At 45.0% G+C, this 21,057-nt stretch overlaps 2 protein-coding genes across 12 annotated transcripts in view; one reads left to right on the top strand and one right to left on the bottom strand.

Annotated features, from left to right (window-relative positions):
• Positions 1-19,625, top strand: part of NDEL1 (nudE neurodevelopment protein 1 like 1) — a 91,593-nt gene extending 71,968 nt beyond the window's left edge. For 2 of the 7 annotated variants that reach the window (XR_005212595.1, XR_005212599.1), the window contains 3 exons: positions 563-621; positions 1,362-1,461; positions 17,091-17,944. Coding sequence is in view for 2 of the 7 variants with exons in the window: in XM_037808402.1 (XP_037664330.1) it covers positions 563-585 (23 nt within the window). In the remaining 5 variants the exon portion in view is untranslated. The other 5 variants (XR_005212597.1, XR_005212596.1, XR_005212598.1 and 2 more) reach the window with 5 other exon arrangements.
• The window catches only part of MYH10 (myosin heavy chain 10), a 157,709-nt gene that overhangs the window by 13,573 nt on the left and 123,079 nt on the right, over positions 1-21,057 (bottom strand). For all 5 annotated transcript variants that reach the window (XM_037808394.1, XM_037808397.1, XM_037808396.1 and 2 more), the window contains 11 exons: positions 19,397-19,534; positions 18,842-18,965; positions 17,202-17,373; positions 15,805-16,017; positions 12,441-12,585; positions 11,058-11,264; positions 5,313-5,417; positions 3,993-4,145; positions 3,346-3,594; positions 2,852-3,064; positions 942-1,154 (listed from right to left, as the gene is read on the bottom strand). In XM_037808394.1, the coding sequence (XP_037664322.1) occupies positions 942-1,154; positions 2,852-3,064; positions 3,346-3,594; positions 3,993-4,145; positions 5,313-5,417; positions 11,058-11,264; positions 12,441-12,585; positions 15,805-16,017; positions 17,202-17,373; positions 18,842-18,965; positions 19,397-19,534 (1,932 nt within the window). The remainder of the gene's footprint in view (positions 1-941; positions 1,155-2,851; positions 3,065-3,345; positions 3,595-3,992; positions 4,146-5,312; positions 5,418-11,057; positions 11,265-12,440; positions 12,586-15,804; positions 16,018-17,201; positions 17,374-18,841; positions 18,966-19,396; positions 19,535-21,057) is intronic.

The following is a 21,057-nucleotide window of genomic DNA, read 5'->3' as shown; positions in this document are numbered from 1 at the left end:
AACTTTGGAGACTAGGTCAAAAAGGCACAGAAATGCCCTCCCTGCTTGCTCTTGGGGCGGGTGCCTCCACAGGACACTCGAGAAGCCCATCGAGCCAGGCACAGGGGGCTGAGGCCGCCTCCAGTCCCCAGTGGGGAGCCGGCCTGGAAGCCACCCCTGCAGCCCCGGCCAGGCCTCCGAGCAGGACGGTGTCCTCACTGCACCCACGTGAGACCCTGCGTCCGAATCCACAGTGCAGCTGCTCCCAATTCCTGACCCCCAGAAACTGAGATCAATAAATGTTGTGTTAAGCCACCAAGTTTGGGGTAATTTGTCATCCAGCAATAAATAACATAATAAACATTAGTATACCGCAAGTAACAAAGTTAAGCAAAATAAGCATATCCCAAATCTTAAGATATGATAACCCGAACTCCAGAGAACTGTCAACATATTCACAATAAGTTTTTAAGATAAACTTTTAAATTAGAAGTTTAACACACATTAAGAAAAGCATACAAATCATAAATGGTCCTCAACTTTTTAAAACAAGAAAACTTAAATGTTTTTCTTTCTTTTAAAGAGTGGTATTCTGAAGGCATGTGATCTGAACTACGGAAACCTGCTGAATCACCCTGTCAGGTACGCGTCAGTTCTTTCCTGTGCCCAGATTTTTAAGACTCACAGAACTTGCCCCTAATTACATATTCCCTTGAGATTCCACTTAGGATTTTTCAACTGGTGAGTACCCTGCCTCGTAAATAGCAAAGATAATTGTCTGAGAAATAAAAAAATCAAAACCGATTATAATAAATTTCAAAAGATAAACTTCTCAAATGACCAAATAAGTTCCTTTTACTCCAGCTAATGTGTTCTGACTTGAATGAACAAGATACTGACCCAGAACTGGATCTTGAGAAAAGTCAAGTTCCCCTTCCCAGGCCACACTTCCTCCAACCTACCTGTTTAATCAGCAGCCGCTTTTTTTCTTCATTCTGCTCATCTCTGGTTTGCAAGTCCCTCTCAAACTGGGCCTTCATGGCCTGCATGTTGACCTCCAGGCGAAGCTTGGCATCTTCCGTGGCCTGAAGTTCATCTTCCAGCTCCTCCAGCTGGGTCCTCATTTCCTCCACCTGCTGCTCTAGGGCCCGTTTGGATTTTTCAAGTTCATGAACCTAAAGCACGGGAGTATCAGGAGAGAGCTGACCCTCAGCTGAGGCGCTAATAAGGACAGGCCCACGCATGGCGTGCCGAGCACTCGGGTGACCCAAAGAGGACCTCCTGATGCACACACATCCTTTCCTTTGCCTCCTAAGGCCGCTGCTTGTCATCATTTCAGAGCATGCCATTTAAAATGACGGCACTGATTCATTACTTCACAGGTGCTCTGAGAGAAAGCAAATAGCCAAAGAACAAGGAAAAGAGCAGCATCAGAGGACCTGTCTGCTGACCGGCCACCTGCCTGCTGTCTCTCTGTTAAAGGTATCCCAGGACATCCCTTCTTGCCATAGAAAAGATCATTTATATTGAAAATGTATATATGGAAGCTTTTCAGTGTTAAGGTGTATACTAGGCCGTAACTGCAAAGAGAGGCCTTACCTTTCTCTGAACAAAGAACCTACCACAAATATTTACCTAGTTCTACATGCTGAGCCTTTATCTGCCTCACAGCCCATCTCATCCTCACGGTAACCCCTGGAGGCAGGTGCTCTCCTCTGTCCCCTTTGGGATTCTCACAGGGGAGAGAGGAGGAAGGCAGAACACAAGGTGGTCCCTTGTCTCTTAGTGGTGTCTGGCACTTAATAGGCATAAAAGAAGTGTTTGTGGAATGACAGTATGATGATTCATTGTTCTAGAGAAAACTAATATAGGACAAGAGCTCACCTGTGGCGTTCTCACTTGCTATGTAAACATGGCCACTTCGATTCCAGGTGGTCTCTTTTTGCCCATAGAGGTGGGCCCCTGGGCACCAGGTTGTGGGAGAAGACCCGTCAGGAAGGTAGGACAGTCCTTCTTCCCTCCCTTATGATGTGGCTGGAGAGCCCACATCCATGAAAATATGCTCTTGCTTGTGTGGGAACTTTATGCATTTCAAAAAATTCATAATGTCCATTGGACACGTGAAGAAACTCAGGCTTAGAAAGGTTAAATGGTTCCCATGGTCAGATGAAAGCCAATGAAAGAGCCAGGCCCATAACCTGCTCTCTTACTCTGAGACCTGGGCTTGTTCCACCAAGCTCAACAGTTCATGTACTAAAGGAGGGGTGAGGGGTAAATAAAACCATCACAGCTCTTTGTGTATGGAGGGGAAGGATAGACAGTATCACAGAAATTTCCAAAGAGCAAATAATCCCCCAAAGGACTTGAAGACTTTAAAGAAAACAGTGATGACTCCCCAGGAATACCCAGACCAGACAGACCTTCATTTTCCACCTTGCTCCCCTCCAGGGCCCACTCCATGCTGAGACAGATCCCACTTCCCTCCGTCACAGGAGCCCCCATGGTACTCATGTCTGACAACTAACCGTGGCTGTAGGAACAATGAAATCCTTTTGTTTAAAGGCCTCCCTGCCAGGGTGCAGGCTGGGGCAGGGAGGGCATCACCACCTACCAATGCTGTTACAAGAACCGCAAATCTGCCTTTGGCACAAGTAACTGAAAGCCAACTTCAGAAAACCTAACAGCTTGTCACAGAAGACTTTAACCCCGGTCTGTATACAGGCCAAGACATTCCTAAATGTCTCTGGCGCTGGGCTATGCATTCCTGGGTCCTTCCGGCATCCTCAGGAGCCCCCTGCTCCCTTTTTGTAAAGGTATCAGCCACTGGGGATACCCTCTCCACACCAAAACGTGAGCCATCAAGATGACTTACATTCTTTCCCACGTCATCTTTAGAACTCATCAGGTCTTCCATGTCTGCCCGTAGCTGCTTATTCTGCCTCTCGAACTCTTCTTTGGCCTCCAGGGCTTCCTCGAGGGCCCGAGACAGGGACAGGGCTTTGGTTTCTTTCTCTCTGGCCTCTGCTTCAGCACGGTCCCGCTCTTCTGCATACCGAGCCGAGATGGTCTTCTCTTCTGCTAACAGCTGTTCAGGATGGCACAGTGAGGTATTAAAAAACAATAAAACAACAGCACTCAAACTCTCCCAGGTCACTGCACGTCTGTTTGAATACTAGTACTAGATTATGGGTAGGGTACTCTTATTTCCCTCTTTTTTTTTTCCCAATGGTGCTATAAATATGTATAGCTTTTTAAACAAGAAAAGAGTATTTTCAATTACAAGAACAAAAATGAGAGCTTTGCTGGGAGGAAAACAACGTGTGGCACTGGGCCTCGAGTGTGGAAGGAGGGACAACAGGAACCCACCTGGTCAAATTTCTTCTGCTTCTTCTCCAAGTTGGAGACGATTTGGCGTTGATGATCCAGATCCACCATCAGGTCGTCAAGCTCCTGCTGCAGGCGGTTTTTGGTCTTCTCCAGCTTGTCATAAGCCAAAGCCTTCTCCTCTAGGCGCTGACTCAAGGCCTCCACGTCTTTAAGAAGCTTCTTCTTGGCTTCCTCCAAACTTTCAATTGTTCCCAAGTCATCATCTACTTTCTTCTTGGTATCAGTTAACTAGGGTTTATATAAGGAAAAAAGATCAATTAAATAATTCAACTGGTTTTTGCATTTGAAGAACAAAGAAAAACCTTCAGTACTTTGTGAGGAGAAAAAATAAGTACTATCTGATTTAAATATCAATGTTGCTTTGAAGGCAACTTAAATTTCTTAATCATCTGTTAAAATGATGATTGGATTGAAAACTTTTAGTCCTCTGTCTTGAGTGCTTCCAGCATTATACTCAAGGAAAGTCTATCAGTATTTGCGGGGTCAAAGAGAGAACACTTAACAGGCTTAACTTCGTACAGTCTCACGAGGTGTCCTACCCGGAGTCGGAACGGTCCAGCCCCCAGGGACGGCAGCCACGAGCGCCTGCCTCTGGGCTCCGGGACCCTCCCCGGGGACGCACACACCTGGGCCTGCAGGGCCAACACCTGTTTCTCCAGGTTCTTCCGGGCCTCCTCCTCCTCCTCCTGCTGCTCCTGCAGACTGTTCTTCTCCTCCTCCAGCTGCCGGATCCGACTGCTCAGATTCAGTTTCTGGCGTGTCTCCTCCTGGAGAAGCTCCTGTTTATTTTTTTTACAAAGCCAACAAACACTTAAGTTATATTCATCACCAAAACAGAACTCCTCCAACCAACCAAATTCACATCATAAAAAGTGGTGCAGTATAGGAGAAATACACAGTGAGTGGCATATTTTAATAAGCACAAATGATTTAAAAACACGTTAAGTCTGTAAAAGCTCTTCAAACAAACACAGCCTCACACTCGTCCCTGGGACAGGGGTACCTTCCCTCCAGGCCCCAGGTAGGGGCCACTCCCTTCCCACAGCCCCCGCATCTCCCACACTTCTGAGATCCCTTCCTCTCTCCACCGCCTGCGTTTACGCTCTCGGTGTTTCTCACTGATACCTCCAGTCTTGGACACCCTTTCAATTATTTCTCTTCTATACCTTCTGCCAGATTAATATCTGTAAAATATAAGTGCAAACATTTCTCTTCCTGCTACTTTCAGACTTGAAAAAAACTCAAAGTCATATACAAAGCTTTCTGCAATCTGGCACCTGCCTCCTCCTCCAGTCTCACTGCCCAGGGCGTGCCTCATCACAGCCTTCACCCGGGCACACTGAATGTGTCCCCCAACTGCCTAATTTTGCCATTTTCTGTTGGTCTGAGTTTTTTAACCTCGTATCCCCAGCACCTAGTGCAGAACTTGGCAAATAAACACTCATAAATATCTGAAAATTTAATAAAAATAAGATGTAAAATTTCAAGAAGAAAGTGCTAAGTTATTTTCCAATCACCAAAGTCACTAAAGTAACTTCTAACCAACTTAAAAACCTAACAAATGATTCACTGCAAGTCTTAACAGTAGGAGAAGCAGGTTTCCACCAAGCCTCCGCAACACACTATGAGCATAATGAAATTCTAGCCATAGCAAAGCCATCTCATTTAAAATGGCCACAACACGTGTGTGTGCCAGGACCACTGCCCAGGTGAGCCACAGCTCAGGCAGCGCCCGCCGTGTCACCAGCCGCAGGGGACCCTGCACTTCAGTGGGGAGCTCCTGAGACCCCAGGCCGGGCTCCAGGGCAAGAGGGTTCACGACCCAAGTGTGGTATAAAACCAGGGAGAGGTGCAACAGGAAGTCACTCAGGGACCAGCATAGTCCGCCAATTTATATATCACACAAATGTCAGAATTATTAAAAGCCCCTTGTTCCCCCAGAGTACCTGTGTATCCTGTAGCTGAGACTCAAGACTAGCTGCGTCTTTAGCAAATTTAATACCTTTCTTCTCTGCTTCTTCCAGTAAGGTTGAGACATTATCCAACTCATTCTGCAAGGAAGAGTAAAAGATGAATCTAATTCCACAGTAAGGAAATAAAAAAGCGTCCAGAATCATTCGTAAATGCACACGAACAGAGCAAGACTTGAGGGTGGGGGGTGAGCGTGACACTCTGGAGCTCCAGGGAGACCTTCAAGACCAGCGTCTGCGGCCTCCAGACGGGCCAACTCAGTCAGGCCCCGGCCAGCTGTGGGGGACAGTTACACGGCGTCTGTCACTGGACACGGAGAGTGACAAAGACAGACCCCATACAGGGAGGGGTGTAATTCATATTCGTACAGAACTTAAAACAGTATTTAGCTCTTTCCTAAAGTCACTATTTTATCAATTATATGGTAAAACTTTTTCCTCTTTTTTTCCCTTCAATTAACGATAGCTCTAAATATTTTCCAAAAAAATCCCCACGATATACAATTTTTTGTGGGAATAATAGGTATTAGAAAGAGGTGGTAGAACTTGGAAGGGATAGTGGGGCCCCTGTTGTTACTAGTTTGTGCTCCAGTCACATTAGCAAAGGGAAGGCAAACAGAGGGCACAGCTATACATTAACACAAGAGAATGATGTTTCTATTTTTATTCAGTTAGCAACATTCTTCAGAGCACGCACAATTCATCAATCTTGGGGACAGTGTGGTATAAAAGGGCTCTGACCATTGAGTCAAGAGAGACCTACCTGTAATTCTAGCTCTGGAAATTGCCAGGTATATCACCAGAAGAAGGAAACTAATTAGCTTCCTTGGGCCTGAGATTCCTCACTTATAAGATGGGGGCTCACAGAAGGATTATAAATGAGAAAGCGCCCATGAGGTGCTCACAGGTGCTCAGCGCAGTGCAGGGGCCCAGGAAACGTCACTGCCCCCCCACTCCCCATACATGTACTTAATGCCATTTCTAAACTCTTCTTTTTTAGGAAAACCTTTACAGATTTGTTAGAGTGCACACATAAACACCCACTAAACAGAATATTTCAGTACATGTATGTGCAGAAAAGGGTTAACAGAGGAGGCCTGAGACTGCAGTCCTTGGAAAGGCCTGCTTGCAAGCTTGGTCCTTGGCTGGTGTCTGGGAATTTAGATTTGGGGCAGTTCCCCTCATTCACTGAATGACAAAGTGGCTCCCTGTGCCTAAATGGTTTTTGCAAACAATATGGTTTATGCTGTATACCTGCTTTTGCCCACTGGGAGTCTGGAATTTTGGGGTGTGCCAGGCAGAGGGTGTCTACATGATCAGCTCCCAATAAAAGCCTTGAGCGCCGAGTCTCTAAGGAGCTTCTCTGGTTGACATTTCCCACATGCTGTCACGATTTGTTGCTGGAGGAATTAAGCGTGTCCTGTTCAACTCCACTGGGACAGGATTCTTGGAAGCTTGTGCCTGGTTTCCTCAGGACTTTGCCCATGCAGCTTTTCCCTTTCCTGATTTTGCTTTCTATCCTTTCATTGCAATAAATCACAGACGAGTATGACGATATGCTGAGGTCTCTGCATCCTCCTGGCAAACTGCAGAACCTGGGGGTGGCCTGGGGACCTCCAGCACAAGTCTTGAAATCTTTTTTTCAATGCACTGACACAAAATGTATAACATTACTTTTCCTACCAATAAATACTCATCTACTGTATCATTTTTATTGTTGTATGGAAGACTATTATTGGATACTGAAGGTATTTCCAATCATATGCTTTTTTTTTTGGTACAATCTTTAGAGTTTATTTAGATTTCATCAGTTATACATTTACTCATTTTGTGTATAGCTCTATGTAATTTTTTTTTTTTCATTTTTATTGAGATTGTTCAGATACCATACAATTATCCAAAGATCCAAAGTGTACAATCACTTGCCCCTGGGTACCCTCATACAGCTGTGCATCCATCACACTTAATTTTTGTTCAATTTTTAGAAACTTTTCATTACTCCAGACAAGAAATAAAGTGAAAGATGAAAAAAGAAAAAAAGAAAAGGAAACTCTAATCTTCCCCTATCCCTAACCAATCCCCCTCAATTGTTGACTCGTAGTATTGATATAGTACATTTGTTACTGTTTATGAAAAAATGTTGAAATACTACTAACTGTAGTATACAGTTTGTAATAGGTATATAGTTCTTCCCTATATGCCCCTCTATTATTAACTTCTAATTGTATTGTCATACATTTGTTCTGGTTCATGGAAGCGATTTCTAGTATTTGTACAGTTGATCATGGACATTGCCCACCATAGGATTCAGTTTTATACAATCCCATCTTTTGACCTCCAACTTTCCTTTAGTGACATATATGACTCTGAGCTTCCCCTTTCCACCTCATTCACACACCATTCGGCGCTGTTAGTTATTCTCACATCTTGCTACCAACACCCCTGTTCATTTCCAAACATTTAAGTTCATCCTAATTGAACATTCTGCTCATACTAAGCAACCACTCCCCGTTCTTAAGCCTCATCCTGTATCTTGGTACCTTATATTTCATGTCTATGAGTTTAAATATTATAATTAGTTCCTATCAGTGAGACCCTGCAATATTTGTTCTTATGTGTCTGGCTTATTTCACTCAGTATATTGCCCTCGAGGTTTTGTCATCAACCCATTTTTTTTTTAATATGGTTTTGTTCACTCACCATACATTGCATCCCAAGTAAATAATCGATGGTTTTCTGCATGGTCATACATTTATGTGTTCACCACCTTCACCACTATCTATATAAGAGCATCTACATTTCTTCCACAAGGCAGGAGGGAGAGTCAAAGAAGGTAGAGAGGCAAAAGAAAGAGGAAAAAAAAATGACAGCTAGGAAGCAGCAAAAGGAAAAATAACCTTAAATCAAAGTAGAATAAAGAATCAGACAATACCACCAATGTCAAGTGTCTAACATGCCTCCCCATCCCCCCCTCTTATCTGCATTCACCTTGGTATATCACCTTTGTTACATTAAATGAAGCATAATACAATGATTCTATTAGTTACAGTCTCTAGTTTATGCTGATTGCACCCCTCCCCCAATGCCTCCCCATTTTTAACACCTTGCAAGGTTGACATTTGCTTGTTCTCCCTCGTAAAAGAACATATTTGTACATTTTATCACAATTGTTGAATACTCTAGATTTCACCAAGTTACACAGTCCCAGTCGTTATCTTTCCTCCTTTCTTGTGGTGTCTCACATGCTCCCCACCTTCCTCTCTCAACCGTATTCATAGTTACCTTTGTTCAGTGCACTTACATTGTTGTGCTACCATCTCCCAAAATTGTGTTCCAAACCATGCACTCCTGTCTTCTATTACCCTGTAGTGCTCCCTTTAGTATTTCCTGTAGGACAGGTGTCTTGTTCACAAAGTCTCTCATTGTCTGTTTGTCAGAAAATATTTTGAGCTCTCCCTCATATGTGAAGGACAGCTTTGCTGGATACAGGATTCTTGGTTGGCGGTTTTTCTCTTTCAGTATCTTAAATATATCACACCACTTCCTTCTTGCCTCCATGGTTTCTGCTGAGAGATCCGCACATAGTCTTATTAAGCTTCCTTTGTATGTAATGGATCGCTTTTCTCTTGCTGCTTTCAGGATTCTCTCTGTCTTTGACATTTGATAATCTGATTATTATGTGTCTTGGCGTAGGCCTATTCATATCTCTTCTGTTTGGAGTACGCTGTGCTTCTTGGATCTGTAATTTTATGTCTTTCATAAGAGATGGGAAATTTTCATTAATTATTTCCTCTATTATTGCTTCTGCCCCCTTTCCCTTCTCTTCTCCTTCTGGGACACCAATGATATGTACATTATTGTACTTTGTTTCATCCTTGAGTTCCCGGAGACGTTGCTCATACTTTTTCGTTCTTTTCTCCATCTGCTCCTTTGCGTGTAGGCTTTCAGGTGTTTTGTTCTCCAGTTCCTGAGTGTTTTCTTCTGCCTCTTGAGATCTGCTGTTGTATGTTTCCATTGTGTCTTTCATCTCTTGTGTTGTGCTTTTCATTTCCATAGATTCTACTAGTTGTTTTTCTGAACTTTTGATTTCTGCCGTATACATGCCCAGTGCTTCCTTTACAGCCTCTATCTCTTTTGCAATATCTTCTCTAAACTTTTTGAATTGATTTAGCATTAGTTGTTTAAATTCCTGTATCTCAGTTGAAGTGTACGTTTGTTCCTTTGACTGGGCCATAACTTTGTTTTTCTTAGTGTAGGTTGTAATTTTCTGTTGTCTAGGCATGGTTTCCTTGGTCATCCAAATCAGGTTTTCCCAGACCAGAACAGGCTCAGGTTCCAGAGGGAAGAAATATTCAGTATCTGGTTTCCCTGTGGGTGTGTCTTACAAAATTGCTCCACCCTTTGATGCCTCGGGTCACTGTGCTTTTCTGCCCAGCAGGTGATGCCTGTTAGCTTATAATTCTTGACTGGTGTGAGGAGGTGTGGCTGTGATCCCCCAGGCTCTGGGGTCTGGTTCTGAATGGAAAGGGCCCCACCCCTTTCCTCCTAGAGAAGACAGACCCCCCAGGTGGAGGTCATTAGCATTTCAATGGTCTCGCTCTCTGCTTGTGCTGTCTCCACCCTTCCCCGAGTCACAGCCCTGGAAACTAAAAATGACTGGGGCTTTCTCCACTGAGCCGAAAAAGAAACAGATAGTCCTCTTCAGACCCAGTCCAAGGCAACCCTCCGGCTCTCCAAGGTCAGTCGTCACCCAAAGCCTCTGTCTGTTTTTGGGGGATGCGTACCTGTAGTGAGCAGTTCACACTCGCTACTTAAAACCCCAGTTGGAGCTCAGCTGAGCTCTATTCGCTTGCTGGGAGAGAGCTTCTCTCTGGTACCACGAGGCTTTGCAGCTCGGGCTATGGGGGAGGGGGTCTCACGACTTGGTTCCACAGGTTTTACTTACAGATTTTATGCTGTGTTCTCGGGCATTCCTCCCAATTCAGGTTGGTGTATGATGAGTGGATGGTCTCGTTTGTCCCCCCGCAGTTACTCTGGATTATTTACTAGTTGTTTCTGTTTTTTTGTAGTTGTTCCAGGGGGACTACTTAGCTTCCACTCCTCTCTATGCCGCCATCTTGCCCGAGTCCCCAGTCATATGCTTTTATACACACCTCTGCAGTGAACATTCTTAAAATTGAATCTGTGTGTACATCCTTAATTATTTCCCTAGAATAAATTACTAGACATGGATTTATTGGGTCCAACAAGAGCATTCATATTTTTAAGGCTTGTGGTATGAAACTTTCACACTATGCTCTAGAAAAGGCTGCACTTTATAATTGTAATTTATATATCAACCAGCAATGTATTAAAAAGCCAATTTTTTCAAATTTTCACCAACACTAGGTATGATTATTTCCACTCATTGTTCTTACTCTCTTATTTACTAGACCAGTAGAGAAGTTGAAGTTGTGCTTATAAACTACATAAAATCACTCAAGGAACTATAACCATAATTCAGAGTGGAATTTATTAGGCTTCGTCTGATTCATGCTGTCTTATTGCTAAGTACTGTTTAACGTCACTGAAGTAGTGTGCACCAGGGACCTTCGATCTGATGTGTCTACTCAGGTGTTCCCAGTGCATCAGCAGTGGGTCTTCTATGGCTACAGGATAAAGTGGGGAGACTCTGGATGTGCCACTGGGGGAAATGTCCGGGTAAAGGTGTTCCAGGCTTACCTGTAACTTGTTTGCTTTCTCGGCCAGTTCCACCCTGAGTCTGTCTCCTTCGGAGACCTTGGTGTGGAGCTCCTGGACCTGGGCATCCAGCTTCTTCCTCTTGTGCTCAGACTCGGCCTTGACCTGCTGCAGGACCTTCACCTCACAGGCCAGCTCCTTGTTATCTGTCTCAAGGCCCTGCTTGTTCTTCTCCAGATTTGCTTTGAACTAGGAGAGGGAAGGAAAAAACAAGTTACTAGTATTTCTGTAACACTTCATAGAAAGCAAAGTGTGCCTGACACATAGTGAGTCTGCAGTAAACACCTGTTGAATGAGTGAATGAAAACATCTGTGGTTGTCTGTGTGACGATTTCTATAAAAGGAGCAAACGTGTACACATCGAGTATCTGCTCAAGATTTTATGCAGAGCAGTGTTCTGGCAACTGGACACATTGCTGGGGGTAGCAGACAGAGAGATTAGGGGACTCACCACACAGTGTAACCGACCCTTGCCAATGCAGAGGGGGAAGAAACCGCATGCATCCTGCCGAAGGGTAAAGCACAGATGAACCCAATGACAACAGGTTAGTGTGTGACGTGTAAGCTCTGCCTGTTGGTGCCGGGCTGATCACAACAGGGTGGCTCTCCATGGGGCTGCCTCAGGGGTGGGTGGGACCCTGGCTTAACTGCCTAACACTGCTGGGCCCCAGGGTCCTGATCCTTTAAGTGGGACTGACAGAGATCAGCCCCTGTGAAAGAAGACAAGGTTTGTAAAGGACTCAGCACAGCGACTGACACACCCAAATGCTCAGTTAATGTCAATATTGTCATTATATAAATGAAAAGGTGGCGATGGACAGGCAGAGAAGAGAAGGAGTACTTCAAGATGGGGAAATAATGGCAAGAGCAAAAAGTGTGAGGGTGAGGATGGTTATGGAAACAGTGAACAACAAGAGGAATGGCAACGATGTGTGTGTGGCCTGAGAGGAGCTCGGAGACGGGGAGGGGTGCCTGTAAGGAGCACTGGAGACGGAATTACCCACAGGACTTGGAGAATCACCAGCAGCTGGTGAGTGAGAGAAGAATGACTTTAAAACCATTCAAGGCTTTTGGGTAAGTCCTTGGGAGAATGATGGTTATCACTGAAAAGAAAAACTGGGGAGGAATGAGAGTTGGATCCATCTTTGAACACACACACAGATCAAGGGTATCCGGCTTGTCCCTGTAAGAAGGCAGTGAGAAAGCAGATCCCGCCTTCCACACAACCAGCTCCCCACCTGCCACCAGTGCTGCTCAAAGGCCAGAAATAATCAGTACTTGAATGATCGGAAGGGCCAGTTAAGAAGTCTGTCTGTCTGAGGGCAGTTTCCTCCAGGACCTGGAGACATGCAGGTGTTTCCTTACCCTTTTAGCCTGTTCCAGTTGCTCTGAAAGTTCCTCCAGAGCTGTTGCGTGCCTTTGTCTCATGTCCTGGATTTGAGCTTCATGGTTCTTAGTTTCTTCCTCAAGAGCCTTCTTTAGTTCTGCCACTTCCTGTTCACGTTTTGTACTAGAGAAACATTTAAGAAAGAAGCTCAGAATTAGTTGACTGATGATATGAAAGTACATTTTTTAACAGCTGTTTTTATTTTCAAAATTATATCAATTCCCTTTATAAATTCTGGACATGGTATTTTTTTTCTGATTGAAACCAGTGTAGTATCCCTGAGGGTCTTTAACCTGTTCTGGGCAGCCTCGTTTCACTGTCGGTCAGGAACTGGTTACAAGATGCCAGACTGCCTCTGGATTCAGGATCTGCAGCACCAGCAGAGATTTCAGTAAAACTGAAGCAAGGTAAGGCCTGAAGAGCTGTTCAAAGCTAAGGGGTGGTAAAGGCCAAGTCAGCTGGCACACTGTTTCAGAACAAAAGTAAGGCTCACTCTTCTTTATCATCACTTGCGAAACAGCTGCCTTTAATATACCCCCCCCAAATCTCGGGAGGAAATGGTTTAAGGTAATATGGGGGTGGGAGGGAGTTCGTTTTTGGAGACACAGGAGAATCAGAAGGTAGATTGAAGGGCTGCCTTCAAGCCCAGCAGGTACAAAAGACCAGAGAATTAGAATGTTTTGAGATAAACTGAGGTTTTAGCTAACCTGCACGTAGGGTATGGAGATCACATTTGTGTTAAATATCTTTATGTGGTTTTCCAATATTTTTATAAGTTCCTATAACATATAGAGAGTAACTTGAATAGCCAAAGTTATTTTCACTAAGTAGGAGAGCTCACCCTCTTGACAAGTCATTCTTGAAATCTGTCAATTTGAGTTCCATCTTTAATCACCTCACAAAAAGCAGTAAGGGAAAGACCACTCTTGGCTGAGAAGCTGCATTACCAGTAAGAGTATAACTAGCTATCACCCTGCACTAATCCCAAAGCACAATGAAGGCAAACTTGCTTTACACGTTACAGCATTTAACCTGTCAGAACAGTGACTCCCATGCTGACTCCTGTTCGGGCACATTTCCCCTCTTTACCACGGGAGTCCTGAGAAGGTATGCTACACCTGTGGTCAGGATGTAGCCCCACAAAAAGAATCATTAAAGCTCCTTGAGGAGCTGACCTGGATGGGGCCGGTGAAGGATGCAGGGATCCTGGGGCTGCCCAAGCTTCCACCAAGGTTATTTCTGCTGACCTTAGTGACATCAAACAAAAGCTCTCCTGCCATCAGCTCTTTCTCTCGCAGGTGAATACTTCCGTTCACAATCCTTACTTGAAACCAATAACCAAAGGAACCCTTCCCTTCCCTCCCCCAGGCTAAACAGCCCAATATTCTTTAGTCTTTCATCATAAGTCCTAAAGAGAACCAACATATCACCGAGTCTGCTGAAGAGTATTTTTGATGAGTACAAAAGTAAAAGTTACTCTGAATGTATGATACACAATCCAGGGAATCAGCAGTGGGGGTGGGGATGGCCCGAGTTCCCTAACAACCTTTAGCAAGCGCGTGGTACACACTGATGCTAACGTTTGAACGGTAGGCAATCTAAGGGCTTCACAAAACAGAATCAGCGTGTGCAGTATCTGAGCACCTACGTGACTTCTCTGACCACACCTGTCTTCATAAGCACCCCCTTCTGTTTCACTCCAGGACTTAGCACACTCCCTAGTGGTGGCTCCTCTCCCCATCGCTCACACTGAGCGGCTGGTGGGGAGATGTGTGCGTGTGCATGTGTGTCCATGTGTGCACATGTGCAGCCAAATCTACCAGCCACGGCAGTTAGGGCCCCCTACACCTGAGACTCCTGGGGGGCCTCAGTCTCCTGCCGTTTGGAGTCCCGAGGAAGGAGCAGATGGTCAGGAAGAAGGGAAGAAAGCAGCTGGAACATTTCCTACAACTTCTCTCCACAACTCCAGCTGCTTACATGAGAATTACATGTACGGCCAGGTGGAGCCGCAGGTCAGCCCCCTCTAGGTGTCCGCCCCGACTCACTGCTCTCCTGCTTTCTGTGGCTGACAAGCTACAGGTTTCTGCAGGTGACCCTTCTCTGGCTGTGCTCACTTTCACGTGCTGTTGCCTCATCTGTCACGGCATGGGCCCCTGGCTGACACAAACCTTCGCCTCAGCACCTGCCCTCTCCTTTCTTGTCGTCTTTGTGAACACACACTTACATCTCATCTGTTTGCCCACCACTGTCTGTACCAATTGGTATTGCCAGCAGATGCCTGGCTGCCCACGTGTATCCTCCTTTTTCTGTGCTCGTCCCATCTTTTCCCTGGTCTTGTCTCTCAGTTAGTTGGTATAGCTGTCTGTCTACAGATCTCTTCCAACCTCCTGTGTGTGCACCCATCCCTCTGTCTTTCCCAAACTACCCATAACTGACTGGCTTTTTCTGATCACATTCAACTCCGCATCAGTCTGTTGGTCCACTTGGTGCACGTAAGGTCACAGCTAATCTCGCTGTTCGCGGTCGTCAGGTGCAGCGTGTGCTGAACCCGGCAGGGCTCCTGGGGGGAATTCAGGCTTGGGCTCCTGTGAGCCTGTGGTCACACCAGTCACCAACTGATCAACACACGAACTATTTCATGTGTGATTCTATCTAAAGTCACCTTATTCAATATCTTGTGGATTCATTAACACTGACCTCAAAGTCAGCAGCACTCTAACTCAAACCTGAATAAAGTTCATCTAACACACGTATTTTCTCCATAAGGCACATCACAGCCTTCTTGCATTTAGAACACTAGACTTTAGCACTATGCTAAGGGGCCACTTTAAACAGTGAGATCACCAATGAAAAGTATAAAAACACAAAAAAAGGCGGCACTAAGTTACTGAAACAAAAAGGCAGAGCACGGCCTTGTTGAACTCGGCTGGAAACATGCACACTGGGCAACTCAGATTTTTTGCTACTGTGAGGCTGACCGCTAATGGCTGTGAAATCACTGTGAGTGTTGATTTTGGGGTAACAAATAGGAAGTAGGCAAATCTGCATTTACCTAATTTGCAGAAAAGGAGGATCAAATGTACTTCTGTGTGTAGGCTGGTTTGTTTCTAACCATTCCCAATTCATCGTCATTCCACGTGCCCATCATTTCCAGGAGAAAGGATACTCAAAAACAGCAACATAAAAATATACACCTCCTCCCCTCCTCCCAAAAAGGACAGGCCCTCTAAAGCATTTTTCCTGGACCTTGTTGGAGAGATTGTTAATACCAAGTGAGGGATTCCTTTCCTGAGAATGGAATCCTGTATTGTTACAGTGTCTCTAGGATTCAGACTCACTCACCGTAGTTCCTGCTGGGCTGCCGTGGTGTCCAGAGTGTCCTCCAGCTCCGTTTTCAGGGCTTCTAGTTCCTCACTCAAGTCCCTCTTCTGCTTTTCTGCCTTGTTCCGTGACGCCTTCTCAGATTCAAAATCTTCCTGAAGTTCAGCAATTTGGGCTTGTAGCTCTCGCACAACTTTAAGTGCATTGTTCTTATGAAGCGTCTCATCGTCTCCTCTGTTAAAACATCCAGGCATGAGCAGTGCTCAGAGAGGGTTTCCAGGGTGAACCACCCCCTGAGCACGGCTCCTTGGGACACCCCGTTGCATTGCCCTCCTCCCAGGCACGAGGCAGGGGCAGGTGCTCGGGGTGAGACGGGGCAGGTGGGAGGTACTCGGGTGAGTGCGTTGTTGAAAACCGCCAAGCCAGAACTGGAACCCACAGCTATTTTCTCAGTCCAGCCCCCTTTCCAAATGATGCTAATTAATTCTCCATTTAAAGATAGGATGATCTCACTCTAACAATGAGAATATAAATAAAATTTCCTCTGCTGTATAATGCTGTTATAATTACAACACTGCTCAAGGCAGCATCTAGTCTATCAAATGAGCACCCAGCCTACAGCAAAGCCTCAAATTCAAAGAAGTCCCTGGAAACAGGAGGACGTGTCACTGTCACACCATCTACGAGACACCTTCCTCCTTCCCACAGAGCATCGTTTTCTTGATGTGTGGGCTCAGGATGTTGGTAGGTTTTTCTGATGGGCAGTTGGGATGTGTGAGGTGGGGCAGGGGCGAGTTGACGACACAGTGATCTCATCTGTGATTGAAAAAAGTAGATAATTTGGCTAGAAAAAGACTAACAGTAATAGGGGCCAGAGAAAAATTTTTGATATAAACTGTTCTTGGTTGTAACAAATTATAAATTTAAATCCCCAGTTCTATGATCATGTAGTCAAACAGGTATTCTTTATAAAGAAATGAAATATTTGATGTAACTATATTTTCTATAGATGATTTATGCTTAGAACTGAAAATCAAATCATGCTACAAATGAAGGGAGGTATGAATATCATTTCTGGAAAGTGAATTCCTCTCAACTTCTAAAACACAGTGGAATTAATCTGTAACATACAGAAACCAGACTACTTGATATGACAGAATGGCTTGTTCTGGTGTGAATTTCCTAGTGTTTCAGGATTTGACTGATAATTTTTAAGTATAAGTATTGAGATGGTTTAGGAGTCTTCTTGCTGCCCTGACACAAATTATACACTCTTGGTTTTGACATCCTCATATCACACTCAACAGGTGAACGAGTCACTCTCCCAGGGTTTCCTTCTGCTCCTGGGCATGAGGAATCCTTTTTGGAGTAAACCCCACAGGATCACATGCAGCTGGAAGCCGCGTGGCCCCGCACACCTGGCCAGGGCGCCCTGCAGCTCCTCCTCCTTCTTGGCCAGCTGGATCTTGAGCTCGTCGATCTGTGCCTGCAGCTCGGCGATCTGGTCCTGCAGGTCAGTGGTTTCGCCGTCGAGTTTCCTTTTGGCCTTTTCCAGTTCTTGCCGAGTCTTCTCCTCCTTCTTTAAGCGTTCTTTAAGGCAAGACAAGAAGCTCTTCAACACAGTGACTGACACACCACGTGAATAAACTCCAAACGTTAACTGATTAAAGTTTAAAATAAGCAATTTTATGTAAAGTATGCCATTGCCTTGATAATGTGTCATATGCTCAGTCATTTGAAACCCATTAAAATAGAACGGAAGGAGAGGTAAGTGGAAGACGTGTTATTATGAAAGCAAAATTTTAAGGGAGAAATCGGGCAGACTCTGAGTATGTCCTTTCTCTGACGGTGAAACCTCACAACCTAGAGCCCAAGAGATTTGGACTCCCCCACGTCAAGCCCATCACTGTGCCCAGGCTTTGAAAGTGGCTCAACAGGCTTCGAGGCAGTGTTCAGAACTGCCTGACGCCCTGTTCCCCTTCAACGGGAACCCCCTCTTGAACCAAGACTGGTTTTCAAGCAGAGATGGAAAGACCAGCGAGGGCTGTGCATCTTTGCCACCCTCCCCGTTAAAATTCTGCAGTGATTTCTTGATAAACCCTAGTGACCCATTCCTCAAGAAGAGGGCACAGATGCTTTCCTCATGGCAGCGTGACGTGTGTGCCTTTGTGTTCCCCAGCAGGAACTGATCTGCTGGGAGGACAGCGGGTCGCTCAGGCTGACCAAGCAGGTGGGGAGAGAGAGGCACACCTTGCTTAGCATGAGAACCATCTACTGGTCCAAGTGCCCCAAAGTCACTTCATACTGGTGTTCCCTGTGCTGTCTATAATAATAAAAATAAAAACAAATATTAAACACAAAAAATGAAACTCTTTTTTCCTCCCTCCATTATAAATGTAAATGCCTTGAAAAGAAAGAAGTCAGAGCCCTTCGGGAGCCAGTCCAGAGCTTTGGGGCACCAGGAGGTTAAGAGCTGTGCTTATGGCTCTAGTGATGATACCCGTCGCTAACTACTAGTCCAAGGAATGGCGTTATCTGCTCTTTCCAACTTCCACCCTCTTACTTCTTTTGCAGAAACCAATGACTCATCTTGCAAAAATCCTAGGATTTCTTGACATTATTTCTGGAGTGAGACACTGTTGACCTCAGCAGTTTCTTCTCTGTCCTGCTAGTTTTGATCTCATAGCTAGTCCCCGTGTGGCAGGAAACCTCCGCACACTGGAACGCACTTTGGGGATTAAACACATTGGCCAATGGCCTGTACAAGTCAAACTTCATTTAGATCCCAACTACGTCCAAAGGGCAGTATCTTCATCCGTAGTACCAAACATAAAAAATTAAAGTTTAAAACATATTTTTATACTGTTCCATCGTAAGCGCTAAATGACTAGGCTTAAAAAAAAATCACTTCTGAAAGACCTACTTTAAATAACTGAACCCAAACTGAAGGCCCCTATTAATTACCATGTACATTTTCTGTCCCTGCATGTTCTGATTCAAGTAAAAGCTAAACATTTGCATATCCCAGTCCTCATTTTTTCTAGTCCCAAACACTAACCTTCTAAATCTGAGATCATTACTTCTTGCTTATTCCTGATTTTGGCTAAGTTTTTTGCCTTTTCCTCCTCTTCAGCCAGCTGAGAGGAACACTCAGCAATGCGGTCTTCCATGAGTTTCTTTTCCTGAATAGAAAAAATTGACTGCTTCACAAAAGAAATACAAAGTAACAAGTTTGGGTTGGCATTCCTCCTAACAGTCACGTTTCACCGACAACGCGCAGGGCTACGTCGTCCCCCTCAGGGCTGATGGTGCCCTCGGCTGGCCCGGCCCAGCTGCCCGGGACTCAGGCTGCACAACCAGCAGCAAACGGAGCGGCGCTCGTCACGGGGGCACAAGGAACACACCAGCTAGAAGGTTACAAGATTACAGGGATATTTGGTGGATGTAAAAAAATTAAACCATGTCTGTCTTTAGAAATCTATACAGGTAGAAAAGGAAAAATGAACTGGAAATCTACTTGAGAATTTTTTATTGGAAACTACTTTAGTGAGTGCACTAATAAATACTATTTCCCATATTTTAAAATCAGCTTTTTATGTTACTGTTCTCTTACCTTGATAAATTTGGAATTTTGGTCCTCAAGAAGCAGAATCTCCTCTTCCATTTTCTTGATTTTGGCCTCTGCGGTCACCTTCTCCAGCTGCAGCTTCTGCCGGGCACCTTCCTCCTCGTCCAGCTGCTCCTCCAGGTCCTGGCGAGGAACAGGCGGTCACCCAGTGTCCCCCTCCAGGTCCGGGAGGACAGGCGGTCACCCAGTGTCCCCCTCCAGGTCCGGGAGGACAGGCGGTCACACCCAGTGTCCCCCTCCAGGTCCGGGAGGACAGGCAGTCACCCAGTGTCCCCCTCCAGGTCTGGGAGGACAGGCGGTCACCCAGTGTCCCCCTCCAGGTCTGGGAGGACAGGTGGTCACACCCAGTGTCCCCTTCCAGGTCCGGGAGGACAGGTGGTCACACCGAGTGTCCTCCTCCCCCCTCCTGCTTGCCCCACACTGTACACCACAGGGGGCAGGTTAAAACGGATACCGAGTTTTGAGTTTCAAAATGAAAAGGATATTTTAAAAGCATAAAATGTAGGCTCGGGAAATGGGCATTCTTATCTACTACGAGGTGAAGCCAACAAGGCAGGGGTATAAGCTCTGAAAACGAGTGTATCTTAAACCAATAATTTCTGGAAAGAATCACAGAGGTGATTTATGTAAAAACATGCTGTACAGAGGAGCTATAAACTAAGAACAAAAAGTCTTAACTAAATTTTGGTACAACTGCAAAATGTCATAACCTAGTAATTAAATGTTATTTTGGAATAATAATTAGTGACATGGAAATACAAACAATATACTATAACTACATCAAACACATTTAATTTATTTGAATTTGACTATAAATGCTCAGCCAAAAGAGGAGAGAAAGAGGGAAAAAAACAATATTTAAGCAGTCAGTGAGAAATGGATGCTCTGGGGCCACGTGCACCTTTCTCAACACCAGCGTAACCGAGCTGGGTGGGAATTTAGTGTTTCAATGAGCTCTTCCTAGAATATGCTTATCTCTAGTTCATACCCCACATTATTGTATGTGACGGGTATAGATAAATATTACTGAACAGGGTGGTACACAGAAATCAGTGTACACTATTTTATGGTCAATGTAAGAAACCTTCAAAGTAACTTGAGCTAAATCAGTCATGGTTGATGTCAGAACGAACCCCCTGCAAAAGGTGAACTTTTGTTGTGATAAAATTCAAGCACCTCTGTAAGGACACGGAGTGGAACAATGAGCCCCACCCGACAAACCCGTCACCCCAACCCGGAGCATGAGCTCCCAGCCAGCGTCATTTCATTTACACTCTGCTTTCTCCTTCTCCCCGTGGATTCTTTTTTTTTTTTTAAATGGATTATTCTTGAAGCAAATCCCAGACTATCTATTTGTGAAGTCTTTAGGCTATACCTCTAAAAGATAAAGACCATTTAAAAACAAAACAAAACACATTTGTTTGTTTGAATCAGAACCCAAATAAGGTCACATACTGTGACTGGTAAGTCTCTTAAGTCTCCTGTCCTCTCTGGGACCCCCATATTTCTTTCTTCTCACTCACTCTCTCACCATTTAACAAACCAGCTCATGTGTCCCACAGTCCCCACAGGCCGAGCTTTGCTAATGGCCTCCCTGCACACACCTGAGGTGACCAGAGCACACGACATCCGCTGTGGTAAAATTT

The sequence above is a fragment of the Choloepus didactylus genome, chromosome 18, assembly GCF_015220235.1.
Source record: "Choloepus didactylus isolate mChoDid1 chromosome 18, mChoDid1.pri, whole genome shotgun sequence".
In the NCBI taxonomy this organism is placed as follows: Eukaryota; Metazoa; Chordata; class Mammalia; order Pilosa; family Megalonychidae; genus Choloepus; species Choloepus didactylus.
This window is presented reverse-complemented; position numbering and strand designations above follow the sequence as displayed.